At 40.5% G+C, this 16,434-nt stretch overlaps 3 protein-coding genes across 4 annotated transcripts in view; 1 reads left to right on the top strand and 2 right to left on the bottom strand.

The window, feature by feature from the left end:
• Positions 1 to 51: 51 nt before the first annotated feature.
• LOC139415133 (N-acetyltransferase ESCO2-like) lies at positions 52 to 5,380 on the top strand. Its single transcript, XM_071162984.1, has 11 exons — positions 52 to 144; positions 793 to 834; positions 937 to 1,840; positions 1,970 to 2,057; positions 2,150 to 2,213; positions 2,376 to 2,526; positions 2,637 to 2,768; positions 2,973 to 3,062; positions 4,215 to 4,358; positions 4,852 to 5,036; positions 5,248 to 5,380. The coding sequence occupies exons 2-11, from the start codon at positions 806 to 808 to the stop codon at positions 5,378 to 5,380; spliced, it is 1,920 nt and encodes a 639-aa protein (XP_071019085.1). The 5' UTR covers positions 52 to 144; positions 793 to 805.
• LOC139415134 (lymphokine-activated killer T-cell-originated protein kinase homolog) lies at positions 5,354 to 9,975 on the bottom strand. Its single transcript, XM_071162985.1, has 7 exons — positions 9,900 to 9,975; positions 9,407 to 9,597; positions 9,180 to 9,319; positions 8,846 to 9,015; positions 8,087 to 8,216; positions 6,989 to 7,162; positions 5,354 to 6,796 (listed from the first exon to the last, which is right to left on the bottom strand). Exons 2-7 carry the CDS (start codon positions 9,583 to 9,585, stop codon positions 6,576 to 6,578), a joined length of 1,014 nt encoding a protein of 337 aa, XP_071019086.1. The 5' UTR covers positions 9,586 to 9,597; positions 9,900 to 9,975; the 3' UTR covers positions 5,354 to 6,575.
• Positions 9,976 to 13,101: 3,126 nt separating this feature from the next.
• LOC139415131 (scavenger receptor class A member 5-like) overlaps positions 13,102 to 16,434 on the bottom strand; it is a 72,102-nt gene continuing 68,769 nt past the window's right edge. For both annotated transcript variants that reach the window (XM_071162980.1, XM_071162981.1), the window contains exon 9: positions 13,102 to 16,338. In XM_071162980.1, the coding sequence (XP_071019081.1) occupies positions 16,205 to 16,338 (134 nt within the window). In that variant the 3' untranslated portion in view covers positions 13,102 to 16,204. The remainder of the gene's footprint in view (positions 16,339 to 16,434) is intronic.

The following is a 16,434-nucleotide window of genomic DNA, read 5'->3' as shown; positions in this document are numbered from 1 at the left end:
GTTGGGTAACTGTTTTGCAAAGAGGCGCGCGCTATTCAAAACAGTCTGTGAAAGAACCGCGGGGAAACAGAAGGCTGGTTGTGGCAAGCAAACCACAGTTCCACAACTTTCAAACTTTGTTACGTTGTGGATAACGTCTGCTTGGTATGTGTTTGTGAAAGAACAATGTATTTGATTAAAGTCAGTTAGCAAAGGTGTTTAGATGGCATGACGTTTTGATTTTGAAAGTCAGCTACTGTTAGGGTGTATTCATTACGTTTTGTAACCGCTAAAGAACCAATCGGAACCGCAAACAGAGCGAAACTGCGAGGGACCTACCGTCGTAGCAAAACTTAAACGGTTCCTGTTGCAAAACAGGCATAATGAATACACCCCTGTGTGCACTTCAACTCTGTACGCTAAATTAGCTAACTATTAAGAATCCTGTCAGGCACAAAAACGAGTATCTAGCAAACTTCTAGCTAAAATGAGTTTAGTAACCTTTTGGTAAAAAGTTGCTGGCAAGTTTGATCACTTCACGTTAGCTACTAACGTTAGGTATGTTTGCCAGACAGTGTTGTAGCTGGGTATTTATGGCAATCCATGATGATCCCTCCAAAATATTATTCACTCAGCCACTGAACCCTGGCTGGCAGAGACTGCTATCTTCACAAATATTTAGCGTCAAGATATTTAACAATAACTGTTCAGTGTTTAAATTACATTATGTTTGCATTTCAATTATATTGTATTATTGTTGTTATGCTAACTGATTATGCATGGTTCATTTACTGATGCTATTTATTCTTCCAGTGAAGTTAGAAACATGATGCCTAGTACTACAAGGAAGCACAGGTGCGTTACAAGATGTGCATTAGTCCATCATATGTGTTAAATCAATCAATCATGCATATAACATTGACTAACATCCTTATTATTCTACTACAACATTTGTAGTCGCCCAGCCGAAAGGCCTGTCAAGGATGGAGGATCTCCCCTGAAAAGAAAGTCACCCCGGCTGCACCAGTCTCCACTAAAGAAGATGTCAGCCAGACACCAGGAGAAGGAGAACTGCCCATCCCCTCAGAGATCACCAGCTCCATCTCCCCTAAAGATTGCTCAGAAGAGAGCCTCTCCATTCCAGCCTGCTGTGGTTACAGGGTCCTTCTATGGTAAACGCAATCCTTTGTACCTGACACCACTGGAGAGGAAGATGCTGAATGAGACCAAATCACTGCCAAGGCTGACCACTGTGGATCCGTATGGAATACTGACGGATGCTGAGAAAAAGAGGATGATTAACAGTAACAAGGTCAAGAAAGTGGCCGATGTACACAGAATGAAGACTGGCTTAAAGGGAAACGGCAACTTCAAATCAAGCCTGATCAATTCCTCAAAGCCTAAAGCACCCACCAGCACAAAGCAAGTGGAGCTGAAAAAAGGCATCCCCTTGACCTTCGGTGGTTTAAAGTCTAAGCCCAAGCCTAAAATCTTCGTTGGGGCTGCCTTTTTCAGCACAGGAAAAAAGCCAGCCTCCATGTACAAAAAGTCTGCCCCGAAATCTACCAAGCCAGCTTTGAGTTTTGAGAAAACAAATGCTCTGGTTCATGCGTCAGAGGGAAAACAAGAAAAAAAACAAAAAGCCCCATCTCCAAAGCGATGTGCTATTGTAGTGAAGAAACTGCAGGAAGAGCTGCAGTCTCCACCCAGTGTCCAGGATTTGCTAAAGAGTCCAGGGTCACCTGAGGCCCTGTCACCCAGAGCTATAGCAGAGAAATATGGCATGAGCAAGGATGTCAGCATTGTGTTAAACATATCTTTGTCTCCCACATGTTCAGGATCCCCAGAAATAAACACTCAGGTGAGCTGTATATCACTGGAAACGTGTTTAGCCTGAATCTCAATGTCTGTTAATCCCATGGGGAAATAATTAACAAAGCATAGTGTAGACATACTACATTTTATTATATTGTTCTTTCACTGTTTGTAGGAGGACTTTATCACGGATGCAGGCTCTCATGCAGTGTTTGATCTCAGTGATATTAGCCCATTAACCTGTATCAGCAGTCCAGTCAAAGGTAGTTTTTTTTGTCATTGATCAATTATCATTCATATGTTTTTACTTCAAATCAAATGTCTTTTTCATTTATGATTTCTCTCTCCCCTTTAGACTCCTTAGCCGATTCTGTAGAATCCTCAGCTGTGTGTACAATCTTTGGATCTGAATCAAAGAGGTAGGCAAAAACCACTTCTGTTTATTTTCAGCTAAAATGGTTTACTGCCCTCTAGGGAGGAAATTATTTACAGTCTCGCACATGGTCAAGTAGTAGTAACTCTGTAACACTGTATACGGGAGTGTATATGCATTTATTATAATGTTTATTTTCTCCCTGTAGGCCCCAGAGGAAAGCAGCTCAGGCCTCTCCAATGAATTGCAGCACCCCCTCTTCCCTTGGTCACCCCATTCCCTCTGCTGCTAAAGAGAGGAGAGCCAGGAAGAAGAGAGATATGAATAAACAGGCTGAGGCTGATGATCAACTCATAATTGTAAGTAAATCCTTTGATGGACAGATTAATGGATGGAAATGTTGATGATGACTGTTACCTCTCTCTCCCTGCCATATGTGAGCTCTGCTAATGCTCTGTGTTTACCTCAGGATGCAGGCCAGAAGCAGTTTGGGGCCACCACGTGTGGGTCATGTGGCATGATCTACAGTGCAGACAGCCTGGAAGACAACTTCCAGCACACACAGTTCCATAAGCGTTTTCTGGACAGTATTACGTTTGTGGTGCGTACGCCCAGGCGTTTCCTCCCTCCTACTGATGTGTACAAGTTGCCCTAAGGATGTTGCTTTTAGAGTGGCTCATTATTTTTTCCACAAAAGCTTAGCCAAATCCTCTGCCATGGTTTAGTGGGGGGAAAATGTAACTGACCACTCTCTCTCTCTTGATTTCTGACGGCTGCTTAATCAATGTTTCCTTCTCGTTCCCAGGGCTGGAAGAAAGAGAGGGTGGTAGCAGATTTCTGGGATGGAAAAATCATTCTGGTTCTACCAGATGATCCAAAATACGCTGTCAGAAAGGTACAGTACTTGCACTTTTCTTAAATAATTCCCTTTCTTCTAAAATGGAAGACCCACAACCTTCATCAGAGACAGTTTTTGGACCCTGGGTTGAACATTGGTCTACAAAACTCCTTGCGCACATTCATGGCCCCCAGTAACAGAGACAGCAAAGCAACCCCACAGCATTATCAAACCTCCCCTTTGTTTGATTGTAGGGAGGGTGTTATTTTCATTGAATGCTTCATTTGGTCGTCAGTAAACGCTGGTTGTTATTGCCAAAGAGCTTTAATTGTGTTTAATTGGCCCACAGAATATTTCCCCAGGATTTAGGCTTGTTTAGGTGGGTTTTTGAGAAGTTCAATAAGGCTTAGATGTGCCTCGGTCAGAGTGTTCCTATGTTTACCAACGGCCAAATGAAGCATTCAAAGAAAAGATCACCATCCTCCCAGTCAAACATGGGGAAGGTTTTGATAATGCTGTGGGGTTGCTTAGCTGCCTCTGTTCAGCAGATTATAAATGTGTTTTGGATTGCAATGTTCAATCCAAAAACGGTCTGAAATCCTCCTTGGTCATGTCCTCTGGCTGCTCCAGCACTCTGAAGCCCTTTTTGAAGGTTGTGGGTCTTCCAGCCGGACAACAACCCCAAACACACATCAAAAGCACAGAATTGGTTCAAGAAGCGCTGGACTGTTCTGTCATATCTATAACCTATGGTGAGAGCTGAAAACAGCAGTTGGTGGAGGGCATAACCTCAAACATTGAAGAATTAGAGCAGTTTGCTGCTTAAGAGTGGGCCAAATTGCTAGTAGAATGGTCCAGCAAGCTCATTGATGAACAACTGCCAACAAATGCTTCTATCTTGGCCAAAGGCTGTGCAACCATGTACTAGCTGGGGTGCCAATAATTTTGTCCATGCCATTTGTCTTTATTTTCTAAATTTAAAATTGTAAACTTAAGTTTACAAAAATAAAATTGTTTCTGCAATGTTGAGGTGTGGGGAACTAAAGTTTGCAACGTCAACTTATTTTAGAAGAAATTGTGAATTATTTAAGAAAAGTGCAAGGATGCCAATATTTTTTTCCACAACTGTATCAATCACATCAGTTTGTGTTTATGCATTTGGTGTGAATGGAATTCTGAACCCACTTGTTCATGCTTAATGTTTATCAGGCAGAAGATGTGAGGCAACTTGCTGACAACGAGTTGGGCTTCCAGCAAGTGTCCCTCAGCTGCCCCAGCCAGGCTAAAACCTATCTGTTTGTGAACAGTGACAGGATGGTCGTCGGCTGCCTCATTGCAGAGCACATACGACAGGTAAAATCTATTTTCTCCGGTGCTGCTAAACTTTTGCGCTCTGTTCAAATGTGTCATGCTCCAAACATGGTAGGTTTTTCAGTAATGGATCAGGAGTATTTTACCCGACTATGGTGACGTAAAGGCCTGTGATAATGTTAATTTCCGGTCGCGTGCTTGCGAAAGATGAAGTTTGATTTATCAAGAAATTAACTCATATACGCTCAGATAGAATCAGACGTGAGCTTTAGTGCACGGTCATTTCTGCTGTCAACTCTGTGTTCATGAGGGCCAGTGACGGGATGGTCATCTGATGCCTCATGGCAGAGCACATATGACAGATAACTACCAATAGGGGAGTTCTCAAGGAGATTCAATCAGGTCTTTGTAAACACACTTGGTTGGTTATTCTCACTTTCTAACTAGGTGTTGTTGGTGAGTGGATTGCTATCTTACAGGGATATTTATCTGAGTGACTGATGAATGATTGGGCTATCTTGACCTTTGTTTCCAGGGCTTCAGAGTGCTGGAGCAGCCAGAGCAGACTAAGGACATGACCAAGGAGGATTTCATGGAGCTCCACAGGGTCTGGTGCTGCTCTATCACCCCAGAGAAGGCCATCTGTGGGGTCAGCCGTATCTGGGTGTTCAGCCTGGCCCGTAGGAAGGGCATCGCCACAAGGATGCTCGACACCGTCCGGTAAGAGAATTATTACAGGTTGGGTAGTGCTAACGACTTGAGATAAATGGATGTTGTTAATGTAAGGGATGTGGTCTGCATAACAATGGAAAATGTGGATAGCTACTGGTTTGAGGGTGCATTCGTTTCAGTGATATATAAACTGAGTTATTCCTGATTTAACCAGGAAAGGTCATATCCCATTTTAATGAATGTATTTCTGTCATTTCAGAAACTCCTTTATGTATGGGGGCCACCTGACCAAGGAGGAAATCGCCTTCTCTGACCCTACCCCAGACGGCAAACTGTTCGCCACAAAGTACTGCGAGACGCCTGCGTTTATGGTCTACAATTTCATTGGTTAAGGCTGAAATTACATTTGACATATTTTGGTCTTTTAATGAGTGTGTTAAACGTAGGAAAATATACATTTACATTATCACACTACCGTCACCACTTTTAAATGGACATACATCCATCATTTCTAATCACACATTTCATAGAGAACGCTGAACTGGACAATATGTAGTAACTTACTTTGAAGAGATGGTGATTGATCTCTTCTACATAGTTTGAATAAAATCATTACCTCTTATCACACTTCAGAATCACAATTTCTTGGAAAATACATGTCATGCTGCGGTCTTCTAGTGAAACAGGTGCATTTTGGGTAGAGTAGTTTGTCAGCAATAGAACTAACCGTTGTGTGCTGCTGCTACTTACAGAAATGCATTGTGAGCTAAATATCTGTACTGAGCAAAAATATAAAAACGCAACATTCAAAGATTTTGGGCTGGTGTGGTTACACATGGTCTGCGGTTGGTACTTATGGTAGCGAAATAGCGGTTGGTACTTATGGTAGCGAAATTGACATTTCCCGGAAACAGATTTAGTGCACTTTCCTATAGTCAACATGCCTATTGTGCACTCCCTCAACTTGAGACGTGTGTTGCAACAAAACTGCACCTTTTAAAGTGGCCTTGTCCCCAGCACAAGGTGCACCTGTGTAATGATCATGCCGTTTAATCAGCTTCTTAATATGCCACACCTGTCAGGTGAATGGATTCTCAAAGGAGAAATTATCTAACACATTTGTGCACAACATTTGAGAGAAGCTTTGTGCATGTTGCATGTGTTCAGTGTATAACAGTTAAGTTGATAAAGATACAATTTCAGTCAGGCTAGTCTTAATGACAATGAGCATCTAAGCATATTAATTTAACTGCATGATCATTAACAATCTGACTGCTTCAGCTGAGAATTCCTTCCTATATTTTACATTACATCTTCAGTTTCAGATTGTGCTGCACAATGTATGCCCACATCAATTTGACATGAACACATGACACTACTAAAATGCTGAAGTATTAGTCTTTAGAAAAGCAGCTTCTTTAAATTGTTTATCAATTTACTGAGACATTTTGTTTACTACAATTCACCTAAGAGTACAGTACATTGCATACATACAAGTCAAGACAAACAGGAAAGGTTTCTGGTTACGAAAACAAGACTAGTCAACATTACAGTATGGTTTGAATAAGATGAGACTAGTCTAACTGATCAGTCTATGACAATGACGTCCGCCTGCATGTTGGACTCCAGAACCTGAACTATTTGGGCAGCCGACGGGCGTTTCTGTGGATTCTCCTCCGTGCAGAGCCAGAAGAGCTCCACCATTCTCTGGTAGGCTCCCCCAAGACTCTCAGAGTCCAGCGCCGGTCGGGTGCCCAACCTCTCATAGTAAGCATCCTCATCAAAGTCATCCTCGTCCATTGAGACATCTAAAAAGAGAAGTAATTTTACAATAAACTTTTATATTTAAGCAATCATTGAGCAAGTGATATTGTTTGACAAACAGTGACAAATCTCAGATCTTATGAAGTAATTATCGAAAACAAGTTAACGTAAGAGAAATAGCCTTTTAAAAAGAGCTCTAGATTCAAATACAGCCAGAGTATGAGAACTCTCCTTACCCTCCTCCTCACTGTTCTCAATCTCCAAGTGAGGCATGGCCAGAGTCATCATCTCCCACAGGGTCAGTCCGTAGGCAAAGATGTCTGCCTTGTCCGTGATCACGCCTCCCTCTTCCAGAGCCTCCTTGGGCTTCCACGGCTCAGTGCCAACGTACTCTGCTTTGGGGTTACTCACTGAGAGAGGCAGAAACAGGAATAGGTTTAAACACGTTATACAGTGATTGAAGCCAGGGTTTTTAGGCATATTGGGAGATCTTATATTTGACCAACAGTTTATTTGTGGTTCTCAGAAAATCCCAAAATAGAATGTAAAGATCTTAAAGTTGGGAACATGTTTGCTTTGAAGCCTAAGTAACAGAAATGGAGATATTGTAAACATTTTTGATCCCCTTTCCTTTTTCTTGCCAGTGTTAACATCTCTTAACTATAATTAATCACACATTGCTCAAAGCATTTACAAGCAAGCTGCATGAAAGGGTGAAACTATTACCAATTTGAGTCTATATAAAATGATTAATGTGCATTAAACAAAGTTCTAGCTCTTCTGCATTTGGTTTGAGGTAAACTAAACTCTTATTGCATTTCACTTGACACCCGGAATGAGTCACTTTTGCCTAGGCCTAAAGCCTATTTCTGAAATACAAGAATACATACACTTGTATTGATTGTGTCCTTTTCATTGAGAGGTTCCATGACCTCATGAAAACAGGCATTGTTTACATGGCAAACCACCTGTTACTCTATACCCCTCCCTACAGCATCACTACCATGAATTCCCAGGCTGTGTTTATGAGAAAGCCCTTGGCATTCGTTCCATTAGGCTCATGACATGAGTGCGTGCAACATTGTGAAAATCTTTGCAGGAACAACAGATGTTTGGCATTACTCCCAGAGTCCTAAACCAGGCTAGTAGGAATGTACTTTGTTAAAGTATAATTAGGGTTTACACCAGACTAATTTATCAGGTTCACACTAACAGTGAAAAAGGCAGGTTGTCTGACAACATGGGGAAACGAGGCCTAACGACCAAAATACCAAGTAATGCCTATTTTTCATAGTGTTTAATTGGATGTATTCAGCTCAGATGGTGACATCTACCTTTCATATTCTCATCCAACTGCAAGGAGACTCCCACATCGCAGATTTTGACAGTCTCAAAGTCACCCTTGATGACAACATTGCAAGACTTCATGTCGCCATGTAATAGCTTCTTCTCGTTGTGAAGGTACTGGAGAAAGTGGAAAAAATATATACATTTCAGTGTTTCCTTCCTATACCTCTATAACAATTGTACAGTCATGTGTTTGACTCGCATTAAAAGATGGAATAACATGAAGCATCTGGGAACAATGAGAGGGAAAGAGAAAACAGGAACATTGATATTTAAGGATATTCTCATGGTGGCTTTTAAAGTTTATTTGGTCATAGCTAGGCAATGAATTAAAGATATCTACACTCAGCAGTGACACTTAAAAAAAACACCCCTTCAGGGGATTACAGAACATTTGAAATCGTGAACCTCAAATTGTTTTTGTAATAACACCAATAGAGGAGGAACTCAAAGACCCTTCACCACATGTCTGTATTCACATCAGAGGAGGATTGAGTTGGGGAAAATGTATAAAAGCAATCTTCAATTACATTTGCTTACATTACATTTGCCGACTTCCCCAAAGCATGAGAAATGAATAAAGGCCATCCATATCAATTAGCCTATCTGTATAAACACATCAAAGCCTATACAGTTTACAGTACTCCTGGTATTACAGCTTTCTGTTTACATGCACGCTCAATTACCCACCCCTTCCGGACCTAGACCAGGTGTAAACTGGGTTCAAAAGATGAGTATGAGGTTACCTGTAGGCCACGCGCCACATGCAAGGCCACTTTCTCAATGGTGGCAGCTGGATAAGCCTTCAGGCCCTCCTCTCTTCGCCACTCTATCAGGTCATTCAGGGACTTCTCCCCACCATACTCCATGGCCAGGCACTTAGAGCCATCATTGGCAGTGGTGAAGGCACGGAATCCTGTCAAATCATATGGCTGTTAATACAGATATCAAGAACCAAATATTGCATGGACTGGGATTTGTTCAACACAATCTTTATAATATGCACAAGTACGGTAACCCTTTTCATGTAGAGTATAGGTCATTACACTGTAAAAAAATAAAAAACATTTTCATTCTTACCAACAATGTTTGGGTGCTGCAGGCCTTTCAGGATATTTGCCTCGTCACAGAGTCGTCTCTGGTAGACACCCACCTGCTTTGAGGCACATTTGTTGTTGATCTTTTTGACAGCCCACGGAGACAGGTTCAGTTTACCAACTCTAAAAAAACGAGCACATGGGAACATGGTCATGACTCGTGACACACCAAAACCATGGGTGACATTGAAGAAGCTAAACAAAACAAACCTGTTCATGAGATACACATTCACCCCAGTTCCACATCCCAGTTTCTTCATGAAAGGGGAGGCAGGGATGGTTATGGGAGTTCTAGGACTGGCAGTGCTACCAGAGAGAAGGCTCTTCACCCTGTCTGGTTTGCAGGGCGTCTTGAATCCATTCACATCACTGGCAATAGTGGAATCCATTCTTTCCTAGATCTGTGAATAGAGATGTGACAGATGTAAAATAATTGTTCAATGCTAGCACAGCTGACTGGCTAGCTAACGTGTTATCTAAGGCTAGGCCACTGATCTAGGCGAACGTTTTCCCATTCATAGACGGTAATACCTTAACAGTTAGTTACATATTCGGCTAGGCTAACTTCAACAACCGTCAGTGATCTAACGTTATCGCAGGGACCCAAAGTTAGCGATCATGCTAATTTACTCAAACGTACGATTATGATCGTTTTATGTAACTAAATCATAATGGGATAAATTCACTCATTATTATTTCTTACCAATTTCTGTCTTGTAGCTACTAGCTATGTCTTCATCACAAAACCTGCAGAAAACGCGCCCAGCCTTCGTTCAAAAATTGTTTACGTAGGTCAAGTACAGGCGCGCTAGAAGGACAAACGGCACGTCTGTCAAATGAAAAAGCGTTTTAAAATATGTAATGAAAAGAGAAAGTGAATGCCTAGTCAGTTGCACAATTGAATGTATTCAACCGAAATGTGTGTTCCGCATTTGTAACCCACACCCTCTGAATATGTAGCCCATAGATGTATACAGTGATTGAGCCACAGGAGGTTGGTAGCACCTTAATTGCTCCGTTCCAGCTATTATTATGAGCCGTCCTCCCCTCAGCAGCCTCCACTGCTCAGATTGAGCCCACCAACTATTTGAAATACAGGTCAGAGGCATGGACACACTGGTGTATAATATAATGTCATGATGTAGCTAATGGTGCTTCTGGTTTGATAAAAAATATATATATATATATATATATATATATATATATATATATATATATATATATATATATATATGCAAGTAAAATACATGTATTACACCAGCAGAGGGCAGGCATAGGAGCTAAATAGAGAGGTATGTTGTTTGTGTGGACCTTCAGTCTATGTGGATGGTGGGTACATGTAGATGCACCAAAGTGCTTTAACCTACATTAAACATCTTACAAACGTATAGTGCATGTCATGACCACAGGTTATAAATAGGTAGATGTGACCACCAGTGGTGTGTTGAGCAAGGAGGATGGTCCTGTGGTACCATAATATATCAGATTCCAAATCAATGAAGGCCTACTGTAGTGCACTGAAATGTGAGATTCATGCAGAGCCAACTTGTCAAACCCGTGTTGTTTATCTCTCTTATAAACCACAATTATGTTCAATGCATGTGTGTCTTTTTCTTGACTGATATGGTGTGTGTTCTAAGGGGAGAAAAGATAGCTTTGGGTATGCAAATGTTCTGCACTCTCTCACAGACTGTTTACGCAAGTTAAAAAAAAGTTTATTTATCTTAAATTTTCATGTTTGGGGCCCAAACCCTGGACTCTAGTGGCAGAACAGATATCCAGATTTTCTGCAGATCAAGGGACAAATCCCCTGTTTAATTTGTTATTTAACCAGCCTCATTTGAGCAGATGTCTGCTGCAGCCTGCATGTGTGTCTGAAATGATCCCAAGCACAGTTGAGGCACACATGTCTTACCCAATTTCTCCACATGTTCATAGCTACACGACATCCCCATAGCAATGGGAAGACCATGCCCCAAATATACTGCCCTTCCAGGTGGTACTGCATGCTGTTTAATCACTGGTGAGAACCATTTCAATACACTAGTTGTTTCCCCTCTTTCATTCAGCACTATATTGTAGAAACATAGTTTAATATGAAGACAGTGCATTGTTGCTACATGTTTTGGTTGTTTTTATAGACATATGTGTTCCTTGGTCAAACCTCAGTGTGGGCTCTGGAGGGGAAGAAAGAGCTGTCCTCAGCTCTGCTCAAATTGGGTGGAATTGGGGAAATCCACAATTTAATCATTTCATGCATGTTTTCAATGTCAAATGTTGTTCTGCATACATGGTTTATTTGTCCATGGTTTTACTTGAATAATCAACTGCATTTTGACAATTTCTTGCTTATTGTTTAACTTTAATTTGGATCATATCCAGTGTGCATATGTTAATCAATTCTGTATATGGACATGTCAACAGAATGTGCGTGTTCCAACAGCAGCTTCATCTGAACATTCAGACACAGGAGATGGAAGACTGTTCAGGAAATCCAGGCCAAAGGCCACCGATAACTCTTGCTAGTTTACAATAGCAAACAGCGGCTGTCAAATCTTTCTTATAGTGTTGATCCTGTCCAGAATACTCATGGGAATATGGGGGAGTTCTGGAGGGCTCTGGGGTAGCAGTTCGAAGTGCAGCCTTGGAATATACTCATTTTTTAAAGTTACACATCAAGTAGTGCTGATTGCTGGAACTGCCCTTTCTCTCAGAGTTATGTGATGTGAGCCTGCTCTGAACAATGTGGTTTCTTTCCATAAATTAACTGAAGAGATAGTTGTTGAGCCCACTACCCCTTGCACAAAATCCCTTTAAATAAATTCACAGATTGTCATTTCAAATTCTCATACAGAGCTGACTCAATGGGACAGTCATGGATGTTGACGCCAGAGAGGCCTTGTGGGTACAATAGAGGATAAGAGTCGAATGGTTCCTTTGTCCATCTGTGAATTCCACTGAAATATCCCTTAACAAATATTGTCCTCATGTCATACCTCAAATAAACAACTCGGTGTTGTTTGTCTGTGTTTGACATAAAACTGAGGGTAGAAAATAGATTGATACAGTTCCAGATGCTAAAGACTCCCACAATCAGAGAGTAAGAACCTCGGTGTAACAAAGACCCAAACATTTGATATGATAAAATGAATAAGTGCTATTACCTGCATACAATATATATTTTTTAATTTTAAAATAAAAAATAAAAAAAATCCCCCAATAAAAGTTTAAACATGTTGATTAAACACATCTTCCCCTCACTCGTGATTCAAGGTCTTTGTTCTCGGTAGGCAACCCTAGTCCTGGAGTGCCGCAGGGACTTCATGTTTATTATGTAACTGACCTGAAACCAGGTGTGTTCAATTTAGGCAATCACTGAACTGATCAATTAGCTCAGTTGATCAGGTGTAGTGCCTATTTGGAACAAAATCCTGCAGTACCTGCAGCACTCCAGGAACACTGTTTCCTTCCCCTGCCCTAGGCTCACCATATGTTGAAGTGATCAGGTGATTATCCAGCAGTCATTTCTATATCCGTCCTCCATGTGGAACCACTTTTAACGTAATTGTTTCTCAGTTGTCAATCCAGAGATGCCATGCCCAACTTCCTCTCTCCATCTTCACCTGTTTTCTTGATGTAGCTACAGCAGGGTTTCACAAACACGGTCTTCGGGACCCCAAAGGGTGCACGTTTTGGCTTTGCCGTTGGACTATACAGTTAATTAAAATAATCATCAATTGTTGATAATTTGAATCAGCTGTGTACTGTTAGGGCAAAAACCCTTGAGGTCCCGAGGATCAAGTTTGGGAAACCCTACTGTAACTATAGTATGGGATAGGATTACCTAGCTTTCTACTGAATTGCCTCTAACCTCATTTTAATAAAAATAAATGTCCACACAAACAAATTAATACCATTTTATTCTTTCAACAGTACATTATCTTTTTTTTATCAGCAAGAAATATCAAGTTTCAAAGTATTATCTAATGAACATATGACATATTGTCACATATTCACTGTATTTATTTAAACATTTCAAATTACATGAAAAAAATACTATACTATGGTATAAATACTATAGTATTCACTGTAGTGTTTTGCAGACTTTACTGTAATATTCACTGTAGTATTTACTGTGGTATACTGTATATTCACAGTTAACTATCGTATAATTATTGTAGTAAAATAAAACTAGTGTATATACTACTGTTTTTAATGTAGTGTTTTTTTAAAGAGATTACTGTAGTACTTACTATAATGTTTTTGTTTTATTATATTTGACATAAGTGGAGGCTTTGTCCTTGAGGAAATCTACTGGACAAGTACTAAAAATATCATGTTTTCAATTACCTGTATGTAGTTGAGACTGGGGGTCTAAACAGATAATTCAGCACTTCTGCTCTTTTCTATCATCTGTGGGTAACACAATATATGGTCTATACTTGGCATGTAGGTTTCTCACTTGTGGGTGGAACAAATTGGAATATGGGGGAGGGGAATGTTTTCCACTAGTTACCATACCCACAAAGTCTAAATTGGCTATAACATAAAAAATGGATGAAAAAAAATTGATTCTTCATCTAAATTTAAGGTAGGTATAAGGTTAGCAGTGTATTTAAGGTTAGGGTTAAAGTTACGGTTTGGTTTAAAATCACATTTTAAGAAGATAAATTGAAAAATAGGCGGGGCTTAAAATGCTATGCGGCTGTGGTAACTAGTGACAACCGAGGGGAATGGGCAGTGTATATGCTAATTAAATATTGTAGTATTTAATATAGTTTTAAAAAGTTTAGTGTTTTTGCCGACTGTAGTGTTTTTGCGGACATTACTGTTGTAATTACTACAGTGTTTTCTTTGCAGATAATACTGTAGTATTTACTATAGTATTCTACGGTATATTCCAACGTTCTCTAGTAAGTACTACCACACATGATCGAGGGATGCTACAGTGTGTAGTATAGTATTTTACAGTATTACAGTTTACTGCAGAATTTTATAGTAAGTGCTGTAGTATTCTATAGTAAACTGTAGTATTTTTTCATGTGGGCCGGGTGTTATGACCAGCACAATCGATAAACAGATATTTACACTCCTCAAAAGTCCTTATTAAATCTTGTCCAATAAAAGTGTTGGTTAGAGTTACAGGGGTACCATGGTATAATACATCAACCAATCTCGACTTCACATTCTGTGGCAATTATAGCATCCTGGTATTTGATAGTATGTTCCTAAATGGGAACTTGGGTTTGTGGTCCCTGTTATACAAATCAAAATTGTGTGCAGGCTGCTCCCTTGTACTTGAAAAGGCATTGCATGACTGATGAATTTACAGAACAGTTGAAGTTCCATGCAACAATTACCTCTATGTTCACAGACTAACTGCACCCTAGTTGAATATTTGAGAGTGGATTATAATAGTAATGATCACATACTGCAGGAATATGTATTTCTACAAAACCAGAATAATTTCTTTCTATGAAAATAATTCTGAAGAGTTCCAATAGAAAATATTTTTTTATAGTTTCTTTCCCAAGAGGGAAGCATTACCAATCTGAATGAAAATATACAAAGAGGGTAAGGTGTTATCTTTGACAGTAGTCACATACACCAGAAAGGTGCAGTGAAATGTGTTGTTTTACAGGATCCGCAATAGTAGTACGGCTCCCCTGGAGCAAATTAAGGTCAAGTGCCTTGCTCAAGGGAACATCTACAGATTTTTCACCTTGTCGGCTCAGGTATTCGAACCAGAAAACTCTATAGCACTCTATAGCACTGGAGGCTGGTGGGAGGAGCTATGGGCTTGTTGTAATGGCTGGAATGGTATAAAGGAATGGAGTCAAAAATGTGGTTTCCATATGTTTGACCTCTTCGATACCACTCCATTTATTCCATTCCAACCATTACAATGATCCCGTCCTCCTATAGCTCCTTCCACCAACCTCCACTGCTCTATGGCACTCTATAACACCTCAATAGCACTTGTCGGAATATGAACCTCAGTGGATGAAAGTGAGGACCATGTCTAAAGGGGAGCTGCTTCCACGCTTCAAATGAAAAACTGAGAGATAGTCCAGATTTATGTGTCTCAAAGTATATCAAACCTAGTCCTCAGGACCTCAGCACATATCTTTGCTTATCCCAAAGCAATATTTGTCTAGGCTCATCTACAGAAATCTATGATAAAAGATATCATGCTCATGGAAACACTTGATTTACATTTGAAAGTGTATTACATCAGCGTTTGGTTTTGCTTATTTCACACAATAATCTATATTTCCCTGTTTCCTTTCCTGTGATAAACCTCAAGTCGTTGTGCATGTTTTACCATTCCATAAAAATGTTCCCAAAATATAAAAAGCCATCTAGGGCTGTAATTTGTCTTACTTTAGTCCTGGTTTCCATACATAAACCAACCGTTAGTCTCCAAACCGCCCCTGCAATTGTCGATGAAGAAAGAGGCATTTTTGGCTGCACTCTAACATAATCAAAATTAGCCAGTTGAAGGGAGAATAATGAAAGAGAGAGAGAGAGAGAGAGAGAGAGAGAGAGAGAGAGAGACTCTAAGTCATGATGATAAAAAAAACAATGCTTGCTTCCACAGACAGAAATGTTGAAATCGACAGACACAAGCCAATCAATCGTACTGGGGCCAAGCCATACACCTATTTCAAATGGCATTAGTTCCTATTTCAAATGGCATTAGTTCCCTTTCTTTTCTTTGTAATCGCGTCATCTGTCAACAATTGGACAAACATTTGTGACTGACCATTTTTTAAGTTGGTCCTTTAAAGGCACTGAATCTAGTTCAGCTATTGTTAAACATACTTTACTTAGACAAAGTCGGCCATGAGGCCCTAAAGGGGTCTGAAGTCAAATCAGTTGCCCACAGCAGTCAGTAGGTGTAGGGCGTCAGAACGCAGCCCCTCTGCTCTGCCTCACGCTGCCTGTCATCTGCAATTTAACTCTGCAGTTTAGAACTGAACTCAGTGGGAGTTAAAATGGTGGGTGTTAGGTGTTGCATGTCACCCCCGCATCCTCCACGTGCCCACAGTTAGTCTTGCCCCAGCCTGAGAACTTGCACTGGTGGATGGTGTCCTCATTCCCAACACAGGCCACATCATCCATCCAGATGAGCCCAGTACCTGTAGAAAGAGACAGGGCAATATATTAGAGACAGAGATAGAGATAGAGAGAGAGGAAACACTTTAGTCAAGATTTACCTGACAGTGCAGGTCACT

The sequence above is a fragment of the Oncorhynchus clarkii genome, chromosome 8, assembly GCF_045791955.1.
Source record: "Oncorhynchus clarkii lewisi isolate Uvic-CL-2024 chromosome 8, UVic_Ocla_1.0, whole genome shotgun sequence".
NCBI lineage: Eukaryota > Metazoa > Chordata > Actinopteri > Salmoniformes > Salmonidae > Oncorhynchus > Oncorhynchus clarkii.
This window is presented reverse-complemented; position numbering and strand designations above follow the sequence as displayed.

What these genes read in the sequence shown, in the direction of transcription:
- LOC139415133 (XM_071162984.1), top strand. Translation starts at nt 806, where the DNA reads ATGATGCCTAGTACTACAAGGAAGCACAG. An exon ending in TGGACAGTATTACGTTTGTG is followed by an intron (nt 2,769 to 2,972) that starts GTGCGTACGCCC and finishes TCTCGTTCCCAG; the next exon opens with GGCTGGAAGAAAGAGAGGGT. An exon ending in CAAAATACGCTGTCAGAAAG is followed by an intron (nt 3,063 to 4,214) that starts GTACAGTACTTG and finishes AATGTTTATCAG; the next exon opens with GCAGAAGATGTGAGGCAACT.
- LOC139415134 (XM_071162985.1), bottom strand. Translation starts at nt 9,585, where the DNA reads ATGGATTCCACTATTGCCAGTGATGTGAATGGATTCAAGACGCCCTGC. An exon ending in GCAGCACCCAAACATTGTTG is followed by an intron (nt 9,016 to 9,179) that starts GTAAGAATGAAA and finishes ATGATTTGACAG; the next exon opens with GATTCCGTGCCTTCACCACT. An exon ending in GTTGGATGAGAATATGAAAG is followed by an intron (nt 7,163 to 8,086) that starts GTAGATGTCACC and finishes TGCCTCTCTCAG; the next exon opens with TGAGTAACCCCAAAGCAGAG.